The 24,756-nt window shown below is 32.3% G+C and overlaps 5 protein-coding genes across 5 annotated transcripts; 2 read left to right on the forward strand and 3 right to left on the reverse strand.

The window, feature by feature from the left end:
- Positions 1-11: 11 nt before the first annotated feature.
- Positions 12-2,095, reverse strand: LOC143195623 (CCA tRNA nucleotidyltransferase 1, mitochondrial). Its single transcript, XM_076402914.1, has 4 exons — positions 1,919-2,095; positions 1,274-1,866; positions 1,026-1,219; positions 12-971 (listed from the first exon to the last, which is right to left on the reverse strand). Exons 1-4 carry the CDS (start codon positions 1,982-1,984, stop codon positions 445-447), a joined length of 1,380 nt encoding a protein of 459 aa, XP_076259029.1. The 5' UTR covers positions 1,985-2,095; the 3' UTR covers positions 12-444.
- A 445-nt stretch (positions 2,096-2,540) lies between these two features.
- Positions 2,541-15,683, forward strand: DNApol-alpha73 (DNA polymerase alpha subunit B). Its single transcript, XM_076402917.1, has 9 exons — positions 2,541-2,718; positions 2,776-2,959; positions 3,035-3,101; positions 4,466-4,554; positions 4,611-4,875; positions 4,935-5,211; positions 14,221-14,656; positions 14,710-14,902; positions 15,478-15,683. Exons 1-9 carry the CDS (start codon positions 2,643-2,645, stop codon positions 15,616-15,618), a joined length of 1,728 nt encoding a protein of 575 aa, XP_076259032.1. The 5' UTR covers positions 2,541-2,642; the 3' UTR covers positions 15,619-15,683.
- Positions 6,527-9,104, reverse strand: LOC143195627 (uncharacterized). The gene is made up of 2 exons (XM_076402918.1): positions 8,753-9,104; positions 6,527-7,599 (listed from the first exon to the last, which is right to left on the reverse strand). The coding sequence occupies exons 1-2, from the start codon at positions 8,883-8,885 to the stop codon at positions 6,665-6,667; spliced, it is 1,068 nt and encodes a 355-aa protein (XP_076259033.1). The 5' UTR covers positions 8,886-9,104; the 3' UTR covers positions 6,527-6,664.
- A 1,596-nt stretch (positions 15,684-17,279) lies between the features above and the next one.
- Positions 17,280-19,139, forward strand: LOC143194714 (uncharacterized). The gene is made up of 4 exons (XM_076401362.1): positions 17,280-17,513; positions 17,569-17,764; positions 18,733-18,892; positions 18,946-19,139. The coding sequence occupies exons 1-4, from the start codon at positions 17,315-17,317 to the stop codon at positions 19,072-19,074; spliced, it is 684 nt and encodes a 227-aa protein (XP_076257477.1). The 5' UTR covers positions 17,280-17,314; the 3' UTR covers positions 19,075-19,139.
- Positions 19,140-21,698: 2,559 nt separating this feature from the next.
- On the reverse strand, positions 21,699-24,517 carry LOC143196292 (putative ATP-dependent RNA helicase DDX43). Its single transcript, XM_076403956.1, has 9 exons — positions 24,496-24,517; positions 24,020-24,187; positions 23,658-23,959; positions 23,442-23,571; positions 23,022-23,391; positions 22,860-22,969; positions 22,279-22,801; positions 21,925-22,087; positions 21,699-21,871 (listed from the first exon to the last, which is right to left on the reverse strand). The coding sequence occupies exons 1-9, from the start codon at positions 24,515-24,517 to the stop codon at positions 21,767-21,769; spliced, it is 1,893 nt and encodes a 630-aa protein (XP_076260071.1). The 3' UTR covers positions 21,699-21,766.
- Between the last annotated feature and the right edge of the window lie 239 nt (positions 24,518-24,756).

Here is a 24,756-nt window from a genome sequence, read left to right on the forward strand (position 1 = left end):
TTTAATTCACATTCTTGTTCTGCGTCTTTATTCGAATTAAATGTTTATTCTAAACTCAATGTTAAAATTATGTAATATTGTTCAGGGTTAGCGTTAGAAAAATTATTCAAATATTACTGGATATATTGATTTGAAAAAAGTATTTTACTTGATTTGTGTCGGTTTTTGCATTAGTTACTATTTATGAGTACAATATTTTTATTTCTGTAGATTATGTATATAAATTTCAAATACATTTAAAGCAGTAGAAGAGTTTGCTGGTTAGATTCTAACTGAATGAATTTTTTAATATTTCGGATATATTTATAAGATGACTTATAAATGTGGAAATACATACATTAATATTATCGTAAGAAACATAGGGTTTTTCTAACAATTCATATAATTTGTATTCCACAAAGTTTTTGTTTTATGTATTTTACAATATACATTTCTATATCTGTTTCAAGCTTTTTTTTTCCTTTCTGCTAATGTTTTAAGTACTTCTGGTATATGAGATAAAAGGGCATCAGTGCTCAATTTAAATTCATTATCTGCCCAAATATTTCTCAATTCCTGCATAACAACACCCATAAATCTTCCACTCTCAACTCCATTTTCTTTCAGCATGGATCCATTAACTGGAAACTTTGGAATCTCCCATTTCTCCATGTCTTCCAAGTAAGGAGAATTATTGTATTTTAAAATTTCTAAAACACACTGCTTTATAACAGGGGGTTTCGATTTGGCTTTTACAATGAGCTGTTGATATGGTAGCAAGGGTGATGGGTGAAGTTTTGGCTCTCTGTTTTCAACAATGAATATGGCCAAATCCCTTTCAAAGGCTGATAATTTCAGACGAGCATTTAAGTTCACCGCATCATCCACATCATTTAATAATGAAGCTAACAGTGTAATGGCATGAAGTTTCATATGGCTACTTTGGCCCCATACTCTCTTTAACTCTAATAGATTTGGTTTTTTTGGTAAACCTTAAATATTCAATGATTTAAAACATGAACAATCAATTATGACATTAATATTACCTATATATTCGGATAGACCACAATCCACAATAGTTTCCATAAGTTCACCAGCAAAATTTCCTTCTAATATTTTTTTCAATTCAGTCCATATTCTTTCACCAGATATTTTTTCTAAGCCTGCTGCATTTTCACGAATCGATTGAAGTGTTTGTTCTTCATGATTACTCTTCTCATTGGCTATTCTACCATAAAATCTGCACAAGCTCTATTAATTTTACCGCTTTTACTAAATAATAAATTAAGATTACCTAAAATATCTAAGTATCCTTAAATAATCTTCTTGAATTCTAGTTACCGCATTGCCCACAAAAACTACTCTTCTCTTTTTCAAATCATCGTAGCCATAAAAGTAATCATAGACATTACCATCTAGATCCAAAAACATTGAATTAATTGTCAAATCCCTTCTTAAAGCATCTAGCATCCAATCAGTTGTAAATTCGACTTCTGCATGTCTACCATCAGTAACAACATCAATTCTTAATGTAGTCACCTCAAAATTTTCTTTATCATTTATACGTGCAGTAATAGTGCCATGTTTCTCCCCATTTACATTTATCATTCTAATATTTTCTGCTTCAAAAATTTTTTTCATCTCTGTAGGCGTGGCTGTGGTAGCAAAATCCAAATCTTTTGGTTCTAAATTCATCAATAAATCCCTTACTGCCCCACCAGCAACCCTAATTTCATAATCATATTTATTAAACAGGTTAGCAATCAGTTTTAGCTCTTCAGTAAATATAGATTTAAATTCTGGACTCTCCAGTTTCATAATAATTGGGTCTGGTCTGGTTTTTGGGAAAACCATCTTATTTTTTCGTATATAAACACTATTTGAAGCCTATAAAAGGTCAAAATAATAATAACATGTTGCACAGATTTGTAATACTAACTTTAAAGGAATATAATCTCTTGAAACAAATCACTGAAAATGGGTTTAATAATTTACGAATGATCATGATAAGTAAATAATTGATAAAAACATATTCAAATATAATTTTTGCATTTTATAAATTGGTATGTTTTTATATAAGGTTAGATTAGGGATGCCAAAAAGTACCGATATATATTTTTAGCCGTTATATCGATAATTTTGATAGTCAACATTGTTTGATATTTTTTCAAAAAAATTAAATGCGTTGCTTAACAAAACCATTAAACGTTTTAAACTAGTATTTAATTCTAGAGGTGTAGGGTGTATTGGTACTTTTTTTTTAATATCGAAATTGAATATCGATATTTCATTTGGTTTCCGTCACCCCTACGTTAAATTATAATAATACAGAAATCTTCTTTTATTAAGTGAATTCTACAATTTCACTTAATTATTTTCCAATCGAAGAAAATATTTTAAAGCGCAATGATGTAGTTTTCGTAGAAAATTTTAAAATATTTCCATAAAAATTCTAAGATATAGGCTGTGTAAATTTAACTTAAATAATAGTGGTTAAATAATTTCGAACTAAATATTGGTTGGATGCCCTGCAGAGTACATTTTGTTTTTCCTGTCACTGATTCCCGCGTTTTTATCAGTAGTTTATTGTTTAGTCTCTTGAAAGTTTGTATACTAATTTTTTGTTACAATATTTCTGATACATATTTATTTCTTAAAGTGAAATGGCTAGTAAAGAGGAAATTTTAGGCCAATTTCAGTTATATAATATTAATCCGACAAGTGATGTTATAGAAAAGTGTGAGTATAACCTCAAGAGAAAGCAACAATAATTTCAAATCGGTTTTGTTCAAAAAGGTTTGTCTTTGTGCGTAAGTTACAATATCGAACCTGAAGAATTAGTTGATCAATGGGTCGCATATACAAGTTCAAATCTAAGGGGCGAAGCGCCCACAGTAGAACACTTAGAGAAAATGGAGAGGAAGGAATATCAAAAAAACAAAGACCAAGTGGCGGCAAAATTGCCAAGTCATAAGGATCGGTATCCTTTGTCTTTGATTTATTTCTAAAGAAGATCGACTCGTTTTCATTATTTTCCTTAAAGTAGTATAAACAGATCACCGTATGTTGTTTCGACGCATCAGTCAAGCATATCAAAATTAGACGCCCCAAGTACGCCCAAGGTAAGTGCCAAAAAATCTGTACGAATTCATATTCTTCACCGTTAAATATACCTCGTTCTTAAATAACCAAAATTGCCACCATATTCTTTTGCCTTTCATTTCGACTAACTTCGTTGGTCGTACGTGTTGTGGCGTCCTTGTCAGTAACTTGTGCGTCTGACAAGGATGGTAAACAATAGTACGTCGACGCGGCGTGCTTGCGCAAATGACTTGAAGTTTTCTGAGAAGTTCCAAGGTTATTCCTTCAGCAGCCATTGTTAAATCCGTGGAAGACGCTTAGCTTTCGTTAGTTGCGGTTTCCGCGCAGATTTTCCTCAGTTCGCACGAGATACATCGGAAAATCGATAACGACGTTTTCCAACCTGTTGCTCCGATCAACTGGTTGATTTGACGTATTACGCGAACGGTCTAAGTATTGCACTTTCGCCACCAAACAAAAGTAGTGTAAACAACCTCATAAGTTTTTAGTCTTTTTTCCCGTTCTCTCGTTTGTCGTAATAGTTTGTATATCGGAAAATATATAGCACCATTAACCTCTGACTTATTTTAATACGTTTGTGTTCGTAACATTTCATTTCTTTAGTTTACAACAACCTTAATAGATTTTAATTATCTCGTATGTAGTGTTTGATTTAAGTTTTTCTGTATCGCCGAAAATTCTTCTGTTGGTGTTTTTTTTTTATTTGGCGAATGGTTTTCAGTGGGTTTGGGTCTGGCCTCACGTACATTTAACTATTCGTGACTAGATCCACACTCATTAAAAAATATTTGCCATAAACCGCAAAGGAGCCGGCCAAACACTGCAACCCCCACAACAGCAACCGTTTGCCCTTTTCAATCCCTGTGTTGGCGATTGTGGGTTTGGTCCACGTATATTTTTCTCGTGACTAGATCCATACTCGTCTATAGGGGTATCACCCTCATCATTGGGTAATTAACAGTCGCGAGAACATTTTCTATACAACCATCATTTAGTATCATTTAATTAGGTAGTAAAGGGACAGTTAACGACTTATTGTATTTGATTGAACACTCAAATATGTAACAATGCAGACTGATTCATTCATTATACTATTTATTAATTATTTTACCATTGTAGGAATTGCTTTTCTATTATATAATATTAGGTATTTAAGTTTCATGTCAGTCATTGTATTTTTTAACATAAATTCTTGTAAATATATATTTTCAGTATAGTGAATGTTAATTTTTGTTTTCTTTCATACCATTGTCTAGTGAAAAAAAGGCACAAGGCGCTGCTTTTGTTTTATTTTTTAATATAAAAATGACTGACAGCTTATAACATTGTTCATGATCAATTAATTATCATACTTAATCTCCAGAGGAATTTCTACTTGTTTTAGAGCAACCAAACACCTAGTTCTAGAATTCAGACGCCCATTCAATCCAAAAATTTGGCTAATGAGTTTAAGGATACTATCAGTAGCCCTGGGTAAGATACAATTCCAATAAAAATGTAGACAAAGTACATTTATTTCATTGATGCAGCTCTCAGGTTGCTAATTATTCTAAAAGAGTTAATGCATTAGCTGTACAGTGTAGTTACGGTAATAAGGAAACTACTTTCAAAAGCAAACCATTATTGCCAACTATAAAAATGGTATTTGATGGTGGACTTAAGGCGAACCAAACTTTTCTTTATGAGATTATTGGGAAAAAAGGTAAATCTTTAAATAATATGGCTGAAGATCTCATTGTAGCCATAAGGGATAAGTATAAGTTAGGAGTACCAAATGAAGAAGAAAATGATGAGGTAAGTATCAATAATTTCTAAATAATTCAGGGATGTATTTTTCATACTTTCTTTTGAAGGAAGTTTCGAATATATATGCTGGAAGAATTGTGTCAGACTCTGATGGCAAGCTGAACAATCAATCTGTTCTTTTGGAATTAACTCAGATACACATGGGCCGTACCATACAATTGAATCTATCGAAAGTTGATAAATACTCTCTCTTTCCTGGTCAAGTTGTTGTTGTCAAGGGAGATTATACCAAGCAGTACAAAAGAAAAAAACCATTACTTGTGGTTCAAGAGATTTTTGCTGACACAGATTTTACACTACCATCTGAACCTCCTCTAATTATAGGTAAGTGTTTTAATTTTTAATCATATATTATTTTAAAATTTAATAAATACACTTGACAATACTTTTTTGTTTCAATAAAATTTAATCAGAGGCATACTGAGACTCCTGGGAATTTGTTTTGTCTACTTCAAATGTTTGCTATCAGGTGGCCCTGAAAATATTATTTCCATTTTTATGCTGACTCTTTGAGTTTTGAAAGAAATTAAGATTAAGCCATTTTATTATCTGATGTATCCCACTGTTACTGTCCTGTTTTTAGATGGCCAAATTAGTAATTTTTAAATTAATAACATATCAAAGATTAGGGACTGGAATTAATTTGTCATCTACTAACCCTAAATTTAACATCAAGAGTCTTGAATAATGATTATTACTGCCATTCAATGGTTTTTATATTTCTGTACTATGAATATTTTATTATTTTATATACATCCTATATGCTTACCATTGCATACTGATCTTGTTAGTATATACCAAGATAATAACAAGATCAAATTGGATTAGTTATGAGTTCACTTTAATCCACAAGATCGCGCCAACTATAAAGTACAAATTTTTATGTCTGTTTAATTTTTTACAATTGTTATTCTCTTTGTAATAAAAAAATCCGATCCAGCAATGACTTGTAGAAGCTTATATTAAAGCCCCTCCCATCACATCAGAGCTACCCAGTTTAAATTTCATCTAGTGTTCGATTATGAATTGTATAAAAGAAATGTATAATTTATGGGAACAAAATATTTGTTATATGTATAATTGAATTTATGTATCAACTTTTTTTTTTATTCTGGATGTTCGAATTAATATGTATTGATAATACTTAAATAAGCCAATAATAATAAATATTAACACTAGTTATTTCGACGTCAGTAAAAAAATATTCAGGAAAGCCCCGAAAATTACAAGTTGCATACATTTGCAAGTTGTCATTAATTAACAATGAAAAAAACATGTTTGGTTGACGGAGCGACTCGCCAGACTTGGTGTCTCTTGATTGTCACGTGTTTAAATCGATATCGCAAGGCTTTGTAGATATATGCTTTCAAAAAAAGTGAGCGCTATCGGCACGGATAGGATATCGTCCGTTGATAGAAAGATAGGAAAAAGGAATTAATTTAATTTGACGAATTGAATAAAAACGATGTTAAGATTAATATTGAGATTTACGTTTCTTTGCAATAAATACCTGCTCAAGCAAAAAATTATAAGAACTAATTTTTGAGTAAGAAACCGTATTTCTCACTGAAAATCATCTCATAGATGAAACTACATAATAAAGAAGTAAACATTTGTTGTCAACAGATAAAAATACTGCTGCTATAAAAATAAACTTTATTTAAAGTTTTTAAATCCTTACATATGATATTCTTCCTTAATTTTTTTGTACAATTCGTTCCTCTTGGACAAAGTCTTAATACAAAAATAATAATTTCTAAAACTACACTCGGCGATGTTACTTCGATAAAACTCTCATGATTTCGATCATGTATAGATTTCTCTGGTGTTCGGGTTTTTTGGTTAACAAACTCGCCACTAGATCACCGAATAATTGCTCGGGCGTTTTCTCCGATAACTCGTTGCATTTAACGTCCGTTTTGACGTTTTGACTGTCTGTCTCTTCGGTTTTGGTTCGTTTTTCCGACGGTACCTCACTGTTGGAACTGGCAGATCTTTCTCGCGGCCTGCCATGACTTACGGCGGGGTATGAACTGTCTGCTAATTGCTGGACGATATTTTCCTCTTTGACTATATTGAGAAAGTCGTTCGATGAGTCTGTGTATGAATTATCATCCGTATCGAAATTCGATTTGACGTGGACGTAATTCGAATCGTACAAATTGATACCAAGTCCTCCGATACCATCATTGAAGTTCATTTTAATCTCAGATTGTTTCCGTCTATACTGGATGACTTTATCGAGGAAGCTAAGGCTGTCCAACAGTTCCCACTTTGCTTCGCCGTCGTGAAATTTGATCTTTTGTCGGATGTACTTCTCTCGTAAGGCTTTCCACCTCAACATACAAGAGTTTACGTCCCTATTCAGATTCGCAGCTATGCCCGTCCATAGTTGATGTTTGGAGGTCTTGTTCGGATAGGTATTGGAATTTCGGTCCCAGATAGGGGAGGCTTTCTTCACGAAGTAGATGAGCTTGCGATCGAAATTGGTCGGATCGGAATCGTTGATCATCGGCAGCTCTTCCTCGCTGGTGGTGCTCCCGGTGCCTCCACCGTTCCATATCGACGCTCTGGTTAAGATGTGGGGATCCAAGAAGCGCAGGTCGTTCAGGAGCTCCCACGGCTTGTAATATTCGGCCTGGTGGTGGGCTTTCTCGCGTTCCCTCAGGTACTTTTCGCGGAGCGACTTGAACGTATCTTTGCATACGTCAACTGCAACATGAAAAATATATTTTATAATCAACTTATTGGATTTCGAACTTGTTATACATTTATGATTTAAATTATGCCTATCTTATTATATTTTTCGAATGTCTCATAAAAATATTTTAGTGAGATCCACTAAATTGATCGAAACAAGTGATAGTCAGAGGAGGCAACGTCTGGAGGTTACGGCGGATGTAGTAGGGCCGGTCCATTTAAGCGTCTCCGTGTTATTTTCACCTGCATTTGGATTTTGCCATGTTGCAAAACCATTTTATCGTGCTTCTGCTTCTATAACGATCGTATTTCATTCAATGTTTGATACAAATGCATCAGTTGCAACGTACAGTGATCTCAAGTGATTGATTATGGCGGATTGAGCTTCAAATTCTGCGTCTTTGGGCATACACCAGTTCAATCACATAAAGAGCCTAGCAAGTTTTCATAAATTAACAGTTTCAAAATAGCGATTGGTCTGTTTGGTAGGTAAGAAGCAGTTTCATGAAAAATTAATCTATTAAGATGACTGAAGACTAAAAATATCATGGGTCACTTATGCCTAAATATAACGGAATTTTTATAATCGGAAATCACGTGAGTGATGTGAACTCAAGAAATGATGCACTAGAATTTAGTGAAGAGTATATGTTGAGAGTATGCGTTGATTTCACTTACTAGAAAAGTAAGTTATACAATAATACCCGGTTACCCATTATAAGATGCACAAGAAATACACAAATGTACTTTGTTGTTCAAATGTTCCCATGTACTCGCCAGAAGAAATGAGAAAGTGGGTAGATACATTAATGTTTCAGGACAACGTTTTACCTATAGAGTAATAATGTTGATATATTTTAATTAAACCTATTTTTCTCAATAAATGTCTATGTAATTGAATAAAAAATTAGAATAATTAACTTTTAAACATAATAAAATTAAAATAATTAGCTTTTCAATGACACTCTTAAAAAACAAATTGATTATTGAAATTAACTTCTATAAAATACAATTTAAAGAAACGTGGATTACTTTTTCACCTATCTAACATGTCTACGTGGCCAACTATATAAATCTACTTAATTAAATTGTGGTAATTAAGCCGAAATTTTGAATAAACACTATAAATATCCGCATTTAGGCACGGAATATCTATAATTCCTACCTGTAACGTTGAGCTTGGCTGCTACCTCAACCCAGGCCTTCTCCTTTTCATCTTTATCTCTGAACAGTGGACAGTTGCGATCCCATATCTGCGGTTGATGCCTGATCAGGTTTACCAGCGCTTTGTGTTCCATAATTTCGAGGTTATGTTTACATTAATTCTCCACTTTCCGATACCCGCGTTTGCCTTTCCCAAACCGCACGGTTCACTCGTCTCCCTTAACAACCGAAACTAATGCCGTTTGCGAGGTAATCGCGATAGTTTTCCAATGTTTTTGAATATTATTTATCGATCTGCTACTTTACGACATACACGGGCGACGCTTCAAGCTAATTAGAACCGATTCAATTGCGTATGACCGTCGGCTTTGTAGCTCCGTCTCCGTTCGATCCTCGTGCCCCGTCCTTGTCTGCGCGGCCGGCCGTAGTAATTAAGCAAAATCGTCGAATTAATGCTATAATTAATAAATAATTATGTACAGGGTGGTTCGGGTTCATTTCCACGTATTTGGCGGTGATTAGGCCGGTTCACGTGGTCGATGGGTTTTTAATTAGAACGAGGAAATTTATAAATCGTTAAGTAATAAGTAATTCTCCCGGCTTTTCGTAGATCTTAATTTTTTTTTGGGTAAGAACGGCGTCCGAGTCTAATTGTGCACCATCACGAAACGGTATAATTTCGTTACAGGATCGGACTGTTGTTATTTAAGAAAATCAATATGATGAAGGTTTTCAACGAAACTTAAAATGGCATCCTTTCTTTGAAAATTATATTCTATTCTATTATCTGTTTTTATTTATCCCTCTATTTCTGTTCATAGTCGTATTGAATGAACTACCCTTTTTTTTAATTAACTGAAAACGTATTAGGAGTGCAAAAAAGTAATCCGCGTTTTTTAAGTTGTGAAACTGTATTTTTTGAGTCTAATAGGACTTAAGGGTTATATTTTGATTCAAATTCAATATAACCTTACATCTAATATCTGGAATATTTAATATGTGCAATATCGATATATCCATATTTTTTGCCGATATATCGTTATTTTTGGGTCGATTTTTATGGAAAAAGTTAAAATTTAAAACTACGGTTTTCGAAGGAGAATATGGAACTTTTGTTTTAGGATCCGGAACTTTTAGTCGTGGTCGACATCCCTAGTTGTACTGAAAAATAAGATTTGGATAGCATGAAAGTAAACAAAAATAAATTTATAGAAATCACTGAAGAATGAAAATTAAATTTGCCCGAACATATAATTGAATCTGCCTGTTACATTTGACATCACGGTGATTTTTGGACCTATTAATTAACTGACAGATAATCTCTATTATATGAGAATATAAAAAAATGAGATTATTTCAAATCGTATTAGATTCTGATAACTGTGATTCCTCGATACATTAAAGTAAAAAATTAAATAATATAATATAAAATATATTTCAGGTATTGGACGTTGTGGGTTGCATATGACTAAAATAATTGAATTATATATATCGGTAATGGAAAATGAGTTTTTCGTTTATATACATTGATCATGCCCGACGATAACAGGTGGCTGGTCTAGAAACTATTTAATTATTGTTCTAGCTGTAAATTTGGAAAACTAGGAGTTTCATCAAAAATGTATAAAGTTTATGAAATGCTCTATGAAAGGACATGGGTTTTGGAAATACATTTCCCCAATTTGTAAACTTTACTATGGCATCCTGATGTTTAACAAAAATATCAAAACTATATGGTTTTCTCCTTCTGACCAGTCGTGTCAATTAACTCTATTGAACGTTTTCTTAAATTATAATAAACAAGTTTTTTTTTATGGGCATTTTTATTTCTTCAAAATGTTTTCATATGTATGTAATTATAGCGATTGTTCAATTGTTCAGTAGGTAGTGTTTTTTTTGCCGATAAAAAGTTCAAAATTAATTAGTAAGTAAATTATAGGGAAAAAAATTGATGTCCTAATACGACTCTGTGATCATCCGGCGTGTATAATCTACCTACCTGAGACGTTCAATTTAACGGCCACATCGGCCCAAGCATTCTCCTTTTTGTCCTTGTCCCTGAAGAACGGACAGTTGCGGTCCCATACTATCGGTTCCTGTCTGACGCACTCTGCCAGCGCTTTGTGTTCTATAATTTCGAGGTTATGTTTATCTTAATTCTCGCGTGTTTATCATTATTGTGAAGATTTTTCCACGCGTTTTTCCTTACACCAACTAAACCGCCATGCCTGTCCTAACTAATGCGGAGTTTTTTTCAAATGTTTTCGAAGATTCTTTATCGATCTTTAACTTTCTTGATACGTACGGTGGCTGTTCAGCTAATTAAAAACGATTGAATTGGGTTTGCCGGCTAGGTAGTGTGTCCGTCTTTATTTTACTCGTGTTCTGCGTCCTCCTTCACTGGTTTGGTTTGTCGTAATTAAGCTCCAACGTCGAATTAAAATAGTAATTAAGGAATAATTGTATATGGGGGATTTTTATTAATTTTTATGTAATGATTATGTCAAATTAGCCAAAAAACTCTATATGTTATCGAATTAAGTTTAAATACCTATTATTACAGAATAATGATGGGCATGGGAAAAAGTTGATGGCGTTTTTCTTTTTAATCAAATTCAACAAACATTTTTATTGCACAAAAAAGGATTTATACAAACCACATATACTCCATTATTATCGAGAGTGTCATTTTTCATATAGACCATGACGCTATTATATGTAGAAGAAGCAGTTCGATAGTTTTTGATGGTTATCAAAGATATTCGTTATGAAAGACACTTTTTTATTATTCATGTCGTTTTAGTTAATTGCCTGGTATAATTACTTTAGTTATCCATAGTAAATCAACTACAAATAAACGAGTCCAATTTCCACCATAGATCTACCAATCCTCGCTCCGCAAGGATTTGTCCACGTTAGTTAAGAAACGGTAGAATAATTCGCTCAGATTTAATTACTGAGGCTTCCTGTCACTCCAATGGTTGTAAATTTTAATGAGACTGATATTTAAAATTGTTTTTGTATGGATACATTATAAACAAGTCAAGTATAGAGTGTTAAGAAAACATGTTGTTTAAACATTTGTCAAATAACACGTACTGATTTTTAGATGAAAATTATGACGTGAACATTGTTATCCATTAAAATAAATCCCTTTAAACTTTTTAATAGTTGGCTTGATCGCGCAGTAGTAAAGGCGATGGGACTCCTACTGTTGCGATAGCCGCTGGTTCGAATCCTGCTGGGGCATGGTCGTAAATGTATGTTTGTGATTGTTTAAAATTTGTGAACGTTCTATGCAATAGTGTAAAATCCGACAAGGAAAATGATCCCAGTCGCGCCAGTAACCAGGCTGGGTAAGGCCGGATGTCTTTTGGGATGATTTCTAAAGTTGGTCACTCGCCAGTCGGTAGGTCTAATGCTGAGGACCACCGTGGTGGGTTCGGAGCCCTCGTTAAATTTTAGTCCCAGTCCAGATAAACCAACCAACCATAGTTGGTAAAAGGATTTAATAAATTTAATATTATAATAATATTTGGGAATTGTTCTATGTTTACTTACTACGGTTTTAATATCACGAGATTCGTCAGAAATTTTTTTCATATATATTTTTTATTTTCTGTTTTCCAATTTTTAATGATATTTAAACACTGTCTTTTAAGTGACACATCACATCTTAATGCAATGACTTTCCTAAAGATGTTTAACAATGTGGGTGCTATATTTATTACACAAGACATGTTTTTACTTTTTAACTACTTGCCTCCCATTCATAAGCTGATCAGTTTGATTTGATTTTTGACATGCATTAGCCGTTTTATTTGGCGGGCTATAGCTAGTCGTTTTACTCCGTCAGAAACTGTTTGAACCATTTACATAGAAATTGATAGCAAAAGAAAATAGATATTTGGGTTTCACATGAATTAACGGTAAAACATTTTTTGTGAATCGTTGTTGAAGCGAAATGGAGGTTTTTTTTAATCGAATGATTAAATTGATCACACACGACAGTAATTTGCGAAAAAGATCTTGGTTGAAACTCGGGGAAGCTTCATAGACGATTGCAAAACCCGCATTGACGTTATATTGACAAATATTTAACCGTATTTTTTTAGAAACTTTTCTAATTCTAAACCGATATCCTGAGGTTAAGTCAAAATATCCAGTATATTATTAATACGCGCTAATTTGCCCATACTGTACACATTTGTATTAATACAACTTCCCTCACTTGTTTTATTGAATGTTATTGAATTTTTTTATTATAGTTTTATTTTTACTGGTTCTTCGAACAAAATAGCCAATCCAAGTCGTAGATGACATCGAATATACTGACACATAAAGCGGCATGTAAAGATATAACATTCGATTTATACTTGGGGCTTATTTTTCCCTCTCATTTTACCCTAGTTGAAAGGAGACAGCATGCTGCCTAATGTGTCGAAACATGTAACCGAATAAAAAATTTAAAATTCAATTTGTGTTGGCACTGATCGACCCTGTTCTCAAATGTCTACAAATTCTTCAAAAAACTACTGCGAATAATTAAAAATCATAAACCAGCAAACGTTGTAAATTAAAAGCCAGATTTGATGCGGCAACATTGCGACGTGCTAATATCAAACATTTTGATGACATGCATTAACTGTTTTATTGTATGCTTGAAATAAAATTATTTAGTTGGAGTCTGAGATTTTGAAAATAAAGTAAACCAAGACTAATAATATTATGCAATACAAATGTTAATTATAGAATTAAATAAAATTCTACAAAACATTATTCATAATAATTAGAGATTACAAACGGACAAACGATTTAAACCAAAAGTCAAACGTTAATATGACAATATTGCGACGGGCATATATATCATTCTTTTAGTTTGGTCCCACCGAGGACGAGTTTTAAGTGTTATACTAAAAAAGCATACAAAATCTTATTATGACTAAGGAATAGCAGTTTTTTTGGGGCAAAGTGTTTTGATTTACGCTGATTTTTAACAATATTTTTGTTATTCAACAATGAATATTTATTTCATTTGATATTTTAATCGATACAGCAATATAGTTTGGAACACTTTGAAATGAAACAAAACCAAATACTTTAGGTATCTCGACATTTGTCGACACATTTGTACAATATGTTAAACCGTTGATAATTGAAGAAAAATGTTGTAAGTCATCTTCACTTCTTAAAGGTCACTTGGACTAATTTGGTTATTATGCCATTTATTTTAACTATTATTCTTGCAAGTGATTTTATAAGAATTCTGCAACAAATTAGTTATCTGCGTGCTGCAAAAGTTATTTAAAAAATATGAGATCATAAGAAATCATCTTGTTATATCCAAAATTATTTTCTATAATTTTATATTACTCCAGTTTAAACAGATTAATAATGATACGTTTAAATCAACGATTGGTATAAATTAACTATTGATGTTATTTTTACCATTGATTTATTTTTTTTTAGATAACCTTCAAATAGTTGTGGCATGTGGACCTTTTACCATCCAAGATACCATTGCATTCGAACCACTTAATGATTTGATCAATTATGTCAAAGAAAACAAACCACATGTTCTTATATTGACTGGTCCTTTTTATGAGAAAAACAATCAAGCCATTCACACTGGCGAATTGAGACAGAGTTTCGACTCATTCTTCACGGAACTGGTGGATACTATCATGACATCGTTAGAAAACGTCGACGTTAAAGTGGTGATTGCCTCGTCGCAGAGAGAGCCACATCATTATCCAGTATATCCAACGCCACCTTACGAAATTAAAGGAAGATATGCGAATTTAACCTTTGTTCCCGATCCGTTTCTTTTGGACATCAACGGAGTGGTTGTTGGAGCTACGACACAAGATATCTTATTTAATATGAGCACATTCGAGATACATCTGTAAGAAAAAAATTAAATAAAAATAGACTCCATTTTTAATACTTTTTTTCCAGTGATAAGACTAACAGTTCTGCAGATCGTATGGGCCGTTTGGCTTCCCACCTGTTAGAACAACAAAGTTTCTATCCACTTGATCCACCCAGCAAGGATGTATGCATCGATATGACTCTGATGGAGAAATTCGGTGTGATGGGCGTGAAACCTCATATACTCATCTTACCCTCTAATTTGAGATATTTCGTCAAAGTAAGTTAAGTTGTGTAAGTTAATTATACACGATTTTAACGTTTCTATTCATTAATACTGCTATTAGATCGCACAATTTTCCTACCTTCGAACTTACGTTGCATTCTTCCTTCTCAAAAGTAGAAAATCAAATTATAACGAAAATTGTATTCTCGACTGTCTTTATACCTAAATAATATACCTTTGTACTATAAACTGTTACCATTCAAGTGCTTTCTAGTATAGTTTTATTGAATGAATATCACTAGAAATATGGACTTAAAGCCAACTATTAGTAAAAACTAAGATTATTTGTCGCCAACTTTATATTTATTATTTTAAGTTAACTTCTACACAAAAAAGTAATCACCAGTAGGGACAACAACTTTTTATCAAAGAAATCAAGAATATTTTAAAAGACCTTTATATATTCTTCGAAACGTTAAGTTAAACTTAAATGACAAATAATCACATCGAGAAATGTGTGGTGTATATGGTATTTCATATAGACATGTGAACTGGAATAACATGTTTGGTTTACTGATGATGCATTTTTTTGGTGAACATTGGGTCTATTATGTGTTTGTTTTTTTTAGGAAATAAATGAATGCCTCGTAATTAATCCTGAAAGACTGGCAAAAGGCTACAGCGGCGGCACCTTCGCGAGAATAGAAGTATCGCCGGGATCGACAACCACGCTGTGCGGAAGAACTGCCTGTCAGATTATGAGAATATAGATATGTGCTTGGTTTAAGTACTATATTATTTTGTATTAAATCAATAAAGCAGTATTTTAAAAAAACTATTTTTATATTGTCAAACCTTACTTTTTGCAATTTTTTATTAAATCATTTCATATGAAAGCAGACAATGAACTCATCTTAAAAATATTGTCATTCGGTGTTCTGGAACTTCGTATTTTAAATATTTCTGCAATCTCTTCAAATATACAGAGGAGCAAAAATTTGTATTAACACACGATATTAAACATTTTAGTCATAAAAAGGCATACACAGTAATGCCTGAAGTAGTAGTACCTGAATCAATAACAAACCGAGGCTTAGTGTCCTATCCATATCATGTATAATATAGACGTTTACAGTTAGCGTAACAGTAATTATCAGTACTTTAAATTGAGTTTGAATAAATTTGAGGAACATATTAGGTGTGGGAATAAATTCATAGCGTGTTCAGTTCAGAAAAAAGCCAAGTTGAAATGTTATCGTAGGTAATGCTTATCTCTTTTTCCATCTTTCGAGATGAATCCTGCATTTGAATTCCATAAATCAATCAAATCCTCATAACTCTTATAAAAAGCAATCCTCCTATCATGTCAATCACTAGTACGATGGAATCCAGTGGTAGTCAGACGGAACATCTGGATAGACCGTTGGAATAATTATTTCCATTCAGGAGGAAATCAATTACCTTTTTTGCATATAATTTCGAATGATTTTAGGCATTTCATTACTATTGATAAGTCCACCCTTTAATGATTTAGATAATTAAGTGTTTGACACTAGTCTTCATCGAGTGATTCCTCAATTTCTTTGTTACAGAATTTCCTGGACTATCAAAATCATTTCTTGTTCTTCAAAATCATTTTTCAACATAATTTACTCAGAACTTTACTTCCATTAAGGTACATTACGGCGCAGAGTTGGCTCTTCATCTGTTCGTTGTCAATGTATAAACATTATTATAATAAAGCAATGGGATTTTATAATTACGTATTTCAGTTTTTCATTTTCTAGTTAATCTTACACTTAATTATTGCAATTGACAGTTGATGTTACTTTTTACGTTGACCGGACAAATTTGTTAATAGATTAATATATTAACAAATTTTTGTCATTATTTCGTAATTATTTAAATTGAAGCAGGCAAAGAGATCAACCTGAGCCGTGCAGATAAATGTGTCATGTAATTTCACTTTGTAAATAAACTAGGTAAAAGTATTTTTTAAAGTTAATGTTTGATTACTAAATTTAGATTAATGTTAAATAACTGTCTAGTATGAATTGTTAAAGGACGTTCTAGTATTTAATATATTTGTCAGCTAAATAAAATCTGCTCCAATTCATGTCAATCGTTTATTTTCTTGTTATAATTCAATTAACAAGGGCTACAAAAAATATTAAAATTACTAATCAACAACTGTCACATTGATGGTTACCATGAGCAATTTTAAAAGACCGAACCTCATTGGGTATAGTAAAAATGTTAGTTGCGATTGCGGGTTTAATTTCTATAAAATATAACAGTCAAATCTGAAAGCAATGTCACTAGAGGGAGTTGATTCCTATAATAATTTTTTTCTGTAAGCATTAGTAATGCCCTCTAATGATATAAATCCTCGATAAATTTAAAATATTTCGCCCTTGTATAACAATAACATTCTGTCACATTTTTGTGTCGTGTATTTTTTCTCTCATGATTGAGCTTTCTATTCTATTCTTTCAATTTGTGTTAGTTTTTTGTATTGGTCAAGAAAACAAACGAAAAGGACGCACATGCCACCACAAACCGTATTCTGCCTTGGACCCTTTTTACAGAAAAAGCATTTTGGAAAGCAGGACTTATCTCCTTCTCGTGATATTATTAGGTATCTTATTTGGACTGATGCTATTAGGTAAAGCCCCGAAAACAAATTAGATAATTAAATTTGAAATCGGCGAAATTTTTAGGTCTGTTAAAGGGCATTTTAGGAATTGTAGGCTTTCACAAATTGGGTCGATGGGGATTGGAGATGTTAATCGATTTGCCAAAACCATTGGATCGATATCAGGAACGAGATCTGAAACACAAAACTGTTTGTTACGACGTAGCAGGGTGGCCAGTTCATCCTGAGACTGGTGAAAGGACAGTTCGTTTGTTGCCTATGTGCGTCAGTAATATAAGAATAATCTAGAACCGCGTTACCACATACAGTCGGTCAAATAAAATAATGAATTTACGTCATCTCAATTAGTGGCGTCAAAACGTCGCAATGTTGCCGCATCAACTTTCAGTTTTAGTTCATTTTGACTTTAACATATAACATTCTAATCTAAATAAAATAAAGAGACAAAAATAATGTTATCAAACATAATTTATTATAACATTATAGTACATTTAATACATATATTATCGACGATCTTAAACTACAATTAATTACACAACCGCAATAGTTTGTAGGTTAGAGTTCGTATATTATATTTACATTGAACTATTTTTCACACCAGCTATGACGTGAGAGGATTTCTAGACTTCGATATTTTCAATTAGAGTAATCACACATTTTAAGAAGCGGTTTAAAATTTATGAAGACAAAGAAAGCGCCAAAGTAACTTTCGCCGTTTTGTAACCTCTCATTATTATCACTAATGTTTTGAAAAATTTTGCAGACATTTGCCAATCAGGCGAATTTTAGAGGATGATTCGGTTACATGTTCGGACGTATCAAACAGCACTATATTTCTTTTTAACTAGAATTCAACGAGAAGAAAAAATAGTGTCTGATTTAGATACGTATTTACAATCTGCAATAAGCAATGACGTGATGACGTGAGTTCACTGTTATTTTGATTAGAAAATATATGATTGATAATATGTTGGTTTATTTTTGATAATGCTATTCAAACTATGACTGGTAAATGTTTATAAAGCATTGTTTATTTAATTAAAATAATACAATTCCTTATTATTTATAGTAAGTAATTTCAGTGAAATAGTTATTCTTAGTGTTGATATCATATTTTTAACTCTATTCTTAATTGCTATTGTGGTACAAATTTTTCTATGATAATATTTTGATCAGGAAATATGAGTGAAAGTTCTATCGTTCCAAAATATACCCTTTTTATTTTTAGGCAAACAGAATTTTGTCTTAATATTATATTTTTTCTGGCTTACCCTCTTGCACTAGTACTAAAATTATGCTCCTTTTGTTGCTGTATAAAAAATGCCGCCGATGATGAAACATGTTATAGACAGGTTAATATTATCAGATGCAAAAGTCAAGTGGATCCGGTATAAAAGGCTCCTATATGCCAGAAAAGATTTCTAATTATATTGAATTGCAGAAAAACGGACCAAATATGGACATATACCAGGAAAATGATTTGAGAGAGGCGAACGATACAAATTACGTTATTAACTGCATGAAACAAAGTCATATATCTCTAGAAAAACTGCGTAATACGTTTCACTAAATAATATAATGGAATTAATAGAAATATGTGTAAATGAGGAAAATTATATCAGTCTTTAACTAAAATAGCAGTTGTTTTTATGGTGGATGATCACAAATTCACAAATACTTTTTTTATATATATTTTAAAGTCCCCTTTTACCAACGAGGGTTTATCTGGATTGAACCTACTGTTTAACGTGAGTTCCAAACCAAGGTCCTCGGCATTAAGCCTACCTACTGGCGAGTGACCAACTTAAAAATCATCCCAGAAGACATCCGGTCTTACCCAGTCTGGTTTCAGGCGTCACTGGGATGATTTTCTTTGTCGGATTTGACACTCTTGCCTAGGACAATCACAAATATTAAACAATCACAAACATAAATTTAAGGCCATTCCTTAGCAGGATTCGAACCCTCGACTATCACAGTAGTAGGTGGACGACCGCCCTGTCGCCTTTACCACTGCACCAACCAGGCCGGCAAAAATTAAAATACTATAGTAGAAATGGCGAAAAAATATAGATATATATATATATATATATAGTGTATATTATATATAAATAATATACGTTTGAAAAATATATTAATATCTTTGGGAACGATATTTTTCGATATTTTTTTAAAAAAGAAATATAGTTATAAATGAGAGCATCGATACACAAATTGAGCATTTGTTTTGAGAATTCTCCTCGAATCTTGCATGGTTTAGTATCGACATTTTTTGTTAGCCGATATATTTTTATGTTCTCTAATTTTTTTCTTTCTAGATATTTCTATATCATTGTGTAGTTCGATGTTAATCTGTAATTGAATTAAGAACGTATCACAAGATCCTAGTTCTGTAGAATACCCGCATTCTCACAAGGATCTGAATTTATAACGTTGCCAGTTGTTGAAAATTATACGTACATTTGAAGAATATGATCTAATATAAGAATAAAATTTTTTGGCGCGCAATAACCTGTAGCCTAAAATTTACAGAAAACTTTATTAACCTTTAGTACAACAATATATTATGTCTCCAGAACCATATCATTGTTCACCAAACATCAAATTAAATTCTGATTTCGAATATCTAAATATCTTGTAAGTAAAGAGGACAAGATATTCTTGTCATTCTCAAATTTTGTTAAAACTGTTTTGGTATGAAATTTAACACAGCTGTATATACCGACACATTACATTTAATTTGTTCTCTCTACAAAAAATGTAAAATATAACTTTACGTGACCATACTATTCTTAGTAGTTTTTTATCCAAACTTGCCATAACTCTCTAAAAGTTTCAACAATACGGGAATAACGGAAAGCAAATATTAAATAGCAGTGCTTAAAATTAAATAACTTCGTTTAGTAATGTTTTAACACACACACTTTCAGTTTTAATATCGATTCAAATGTAAAATTTAAAGAATTTATCTTCCGCTCCAAAATTACCTGCTGGCATTTTGCGGTACAACGCTGCCAGATTTTGATTTTAAAAATTACGCGTCCGTGGTTGACTTATACATATAATAGAATAATCTACCGTATAAGAGTAGAGAACTGACAAAGCGTTGGCCAGAGCTCAAAATATTTATTTATATATTTTGTGTCACCGATCTGACGGCTATTCCTGTTTGCTTGATGTGTTGATGCAACACTTGAAAGCATAAATTTTTCAACAGTTATGTGTAAGGTACAGGTATGATATAACCACATCTTATACTCTTAAATGCTAGAAAGATTGATGCTCAGAGCAAATGAAGCATTAACAATTTTATCAAATGTCAAAAGATTAGCATTACATGAAATTCTTGTTTTACCTACGTTGCTAGCTCCCGTACAATAACGAAAACAAGAATAAATAATCTTATACTAATTAAGTTGCCCAGCAGATAGATTTAACACTGGCAATTTTAGTGAATCTGTAGACCGGAATTCATTTTTCAAGCATTAAAATTTTATTTTACTATTTATTTTCATTCCTACACAGTATACATATTATTATGTCACTTTTAAAATAGTAGTCAAAACAGACAATGTTATATCTCATGTTTTTATTAATAATTTTATACTACAAAATAATTTCAAATTTTAAATTAAATAAACTCAAAATTGTCCAAAAAAATGCATGTAAATTCTTCGTACTGTTATAAAAGCTCCGTAGTTCGGCCGAAACACCCAAATTCATGGCGAATTGGGTGTTCCAACAGTCCGGTCTTCATAAAAGATTCCCAAGAAAAAGCTGCGCTTTCTGAGAGTCAACTATATAAGTTTACACTTATGTAACACGCGCTCAGACAAAAATCAAGGCGAAAAGAACATAAGGTCCATTTATTTCTGGTTTCTTCGCTAATAAAATGATCTTATGGCTCGAGTTCTTACAACCTGAGTAAAATGACAAATCTTCATTGCTACTCCCAAAAAACCAAGAGTATAACTACGGTTCAGTTCGTAATTTCTATCTAGGTAACGAAAATACGAATGAATAATCTTAAATTAACTCGCCTAGGAGTGCATTTGAGACTGGTAATTCATATTAAATTATTTATTTTCATTCAGTACATACATGTTGACAAAAAATGTCAATTAAAATTATGGCACTTTTAAAATAGTAGTCAAAACAGACAATGTTATATCTCATGTTTTTATTAATAATTTTATAGTACAAAATAATTTCAAATTTTAAACTAAATAAACTCAAAATTGTCCCAAAATTTTTGTTGCAAATTATCGACGACACTCATTCCGGAACCCCCTCTTTGGATTTTGACTCCTCCTATCCTGTCGGGATGCAAATCTTTCTGACATATCGTATAACTCCTTGGGCACATACTAAGAAGAAACATAATTATATAACAGAATAACATTGAATTAAAAGAAAGTACCTGTTCGGCTTCTTCTAAAATTTTGATTAGTTCACTAGCATTTGCCCAATTTTCCCTGGTAAAGTAACTGATGGACTCTCCGGTTTTGCCGGCTCTGCCAGTTCTTCCAACGCGATGGACATATTCCTCGATATTTTTAGGGAAATCGTAATTAATAACGTGCCTGTTGGAAAATTCAATATTAATATTAATATCTATTTCAGTACATATATTATAGTATTTAAAATTAAGGAATTTTTTTTCAGTCAGATTTATACATATCCAGTATGCTACTTGTCATAATAAAGAATATGAAAAAATTAATAAAAAAGATGGTAATAAGCACAAAAAAAAGCTTGAAAATTAAATACTTACGTAACGTCATCAATATCTAATCCTCTTGACGCCACATCCGTAGCAATTAAAATTTTCGCGGTTCCATCCATTATGTCCGCTATTGCCTGTTCCCGATCGCACTGTTCCTTGTTGCTGTGGATCGAAGCACTCGGAAGACGTTTCATAATGCATTCGATCGAGAGATAATCGGTCTTTCCTTTGGTGCTGCAGAAAACTATGACTTTATCATCCGGTCCCATATTCGCGATGAAATCGAAAAATGTCTTTTCTTTATCGTCCTCGTGTAAAATGTGTATTATTTGAGCAACACTATGGGTAGCGGTTAAGTCCAAGGACCCCACATAAACTTGTACAGGATCCTTTGTGTAGCTGACAGCTAATCGTCTGACTCCTGATGGCCAGGTTGCGCTAGTCATGACAGTTTGTCTATTCGGTCTGATACCATATAAAACCCTCCTAATTTGTGCTTCGAATCCCATGTCCAACATACGATCCGCCTCATCTAATATCAGATATGTGATATTCTCTATATAAAGATCTCCTAAAAAAGAATATGTATTAGCTGGAAATCAGGACTAGAATCAATTAGTTTCTGTTACCTGAATCAAATAAATCATTCATTCTTCCTGGTGTTGCGATGACAATATCTACACCTCTCTTTAATTCTGCAACCTGTTGTTTACGGTCACCGCCACCATATATGCAACAACTAAAAAAAAAGGATATATTTTATGTAGACACAAATAGTTTAAATAACTTACGAGGTAATGCCATGGTAGTTGTATTTTTTAATTTCTTTGTCAATTTGTAAAGCAAGTTCCCTTGTAGGAGCAACGACGAGAACAGCAGGTCCCTTTCTATCCTGTTTAGGTGTTAGTTGACCTTCAATATGTATGAAAGCCGGAAGTAAGAAAGCCAATGTTTTACCAGAACCTGTCTGTGCTATGCCAATCATATCCTCTCCGGACAGTAAAATTGGCCAGGCTTGACATTGAATAGGAGTAGGCTTCTCAAAGTTAGCTTTCTTAAGCTCATTTAATACATCGGGATATTTAAAAAATGCCTGCTCAAACGTTAACACAGGTTTTGGGATGGCAGCTGCGTTTTCTGTGCTCAGCACTCTATCTACCACTATAAATTATTGATTAAAATTAATTTCACAACATAATAATGATACATACCTATATTATTTTTTTCTAGTCTAATGTCTTTTACATCTTTTTCAGTTAAAGCACTAACATCAGGGTGTTCTTCATAAAATGTTTTCCTTATTTTAGGAAAAGTTGCCCAATATTCCTCTTCTTGTCTTAACTAATTAAAAATAGCGTTATTAGAAAAATACATAAACTACGATCATAAACTCCCATGAACTAATTATATACTCTCAAATTACTTACACATAACTCCAAATCAAAGAATTTAGCTTTTTCTGATGTTTTAATTGACGCAGACTCATTATTAGTAGACTCACTACTAGTCACTACAGGTTCTAAACTGAACTGAGATGATCCAGGTTGATTTCTCGTGTATGTTCTTTGTCTCTCTTGTGCTATTTCGTTTATGAGCTGCGTTGCTTTTCTAATGCTCTCAACCGATCCAAATATTTTGAGAAGAGTTTTGTCTTCATTAGTGTCTTTAGTTACTTGGATATTAGCTCCAGATTCATATTGTAAATCAGAGATCTTTGATCCCCCTCTTCCTGTAAATAAAAAAAAATCAAGTAAAGTATATATGAATTTATGTAAGGATGTATAAATACCTATAACCTTTCCTACAAATTTTGTAGGTATCCACATTTTTTCACCTCGAGCCCCCTTTTCTTCTGTGCGTCTACTTTTATAATCATTAAAAGGCTTTGTTTTAAATTGCGTCCTGGGCTTATTGCCATTGGAAATTGGGGAAACATTGACAGGCGCAACTGGCCAATCTGTAGATAAAATAAATACGTATAAATTCAATACCAAATATTGATAAAATAAATAATAATTACAGCGTACAAATTACACATTGGATAAAACACGACTTACTTAGTTTTATTTTATTTTTATGTATTTTGTTCATCATTTATTTAATTATATTCACTGTTTTAAGATAAACTGTTATGACCAAATACATAATAAGGAAAAATACACAAAGGAAATACATATAAATTAAAGTTAGAATTCGGAAAAAAACATATTTACTGACAATTCTTACAGAAATTAAAATTAGTAAAAATGAAAAAGAATACATTACCATCTTCCCAATCGAAACTCATACTAGTCGTATTACTCATAATAAACTGAAACACTTGATTTTCTTAAGAGCCGAACTGATACTATTTTTTTAATCCACTACTGGCAGAAGCAATGTCTCCAAAAACTCTGAAAAGAAAAACTAAAACATGGAATTTTATACCAAACTTTCTTAATGGCAAGTATCGGCAAGTTAAAGTGTTTTATTATCTAAAATACTAAACAAATAAATAAAATAAATAACCTGTAAATTAATTCTATA

The sequence above is a fragment of the Rhynchophorus ferrugineus genome, unplaced genomic scaffold, assembly GCF_030347505.1.
Source record: "Rhynchophorus ferrugineus isolate W39M unplaced genomic scaffold, kcgeb_rfMv2 rfM4, whole genome shotgun sequence".
Classification (NCBI taxonomy): domain Eukaryota; kingdom Metazoa; phylum Arthropoda; class Insecta; order Coleoptera; family Curculionidae; genus Rhynchophorus; species Rhynchophorus ferrugineus.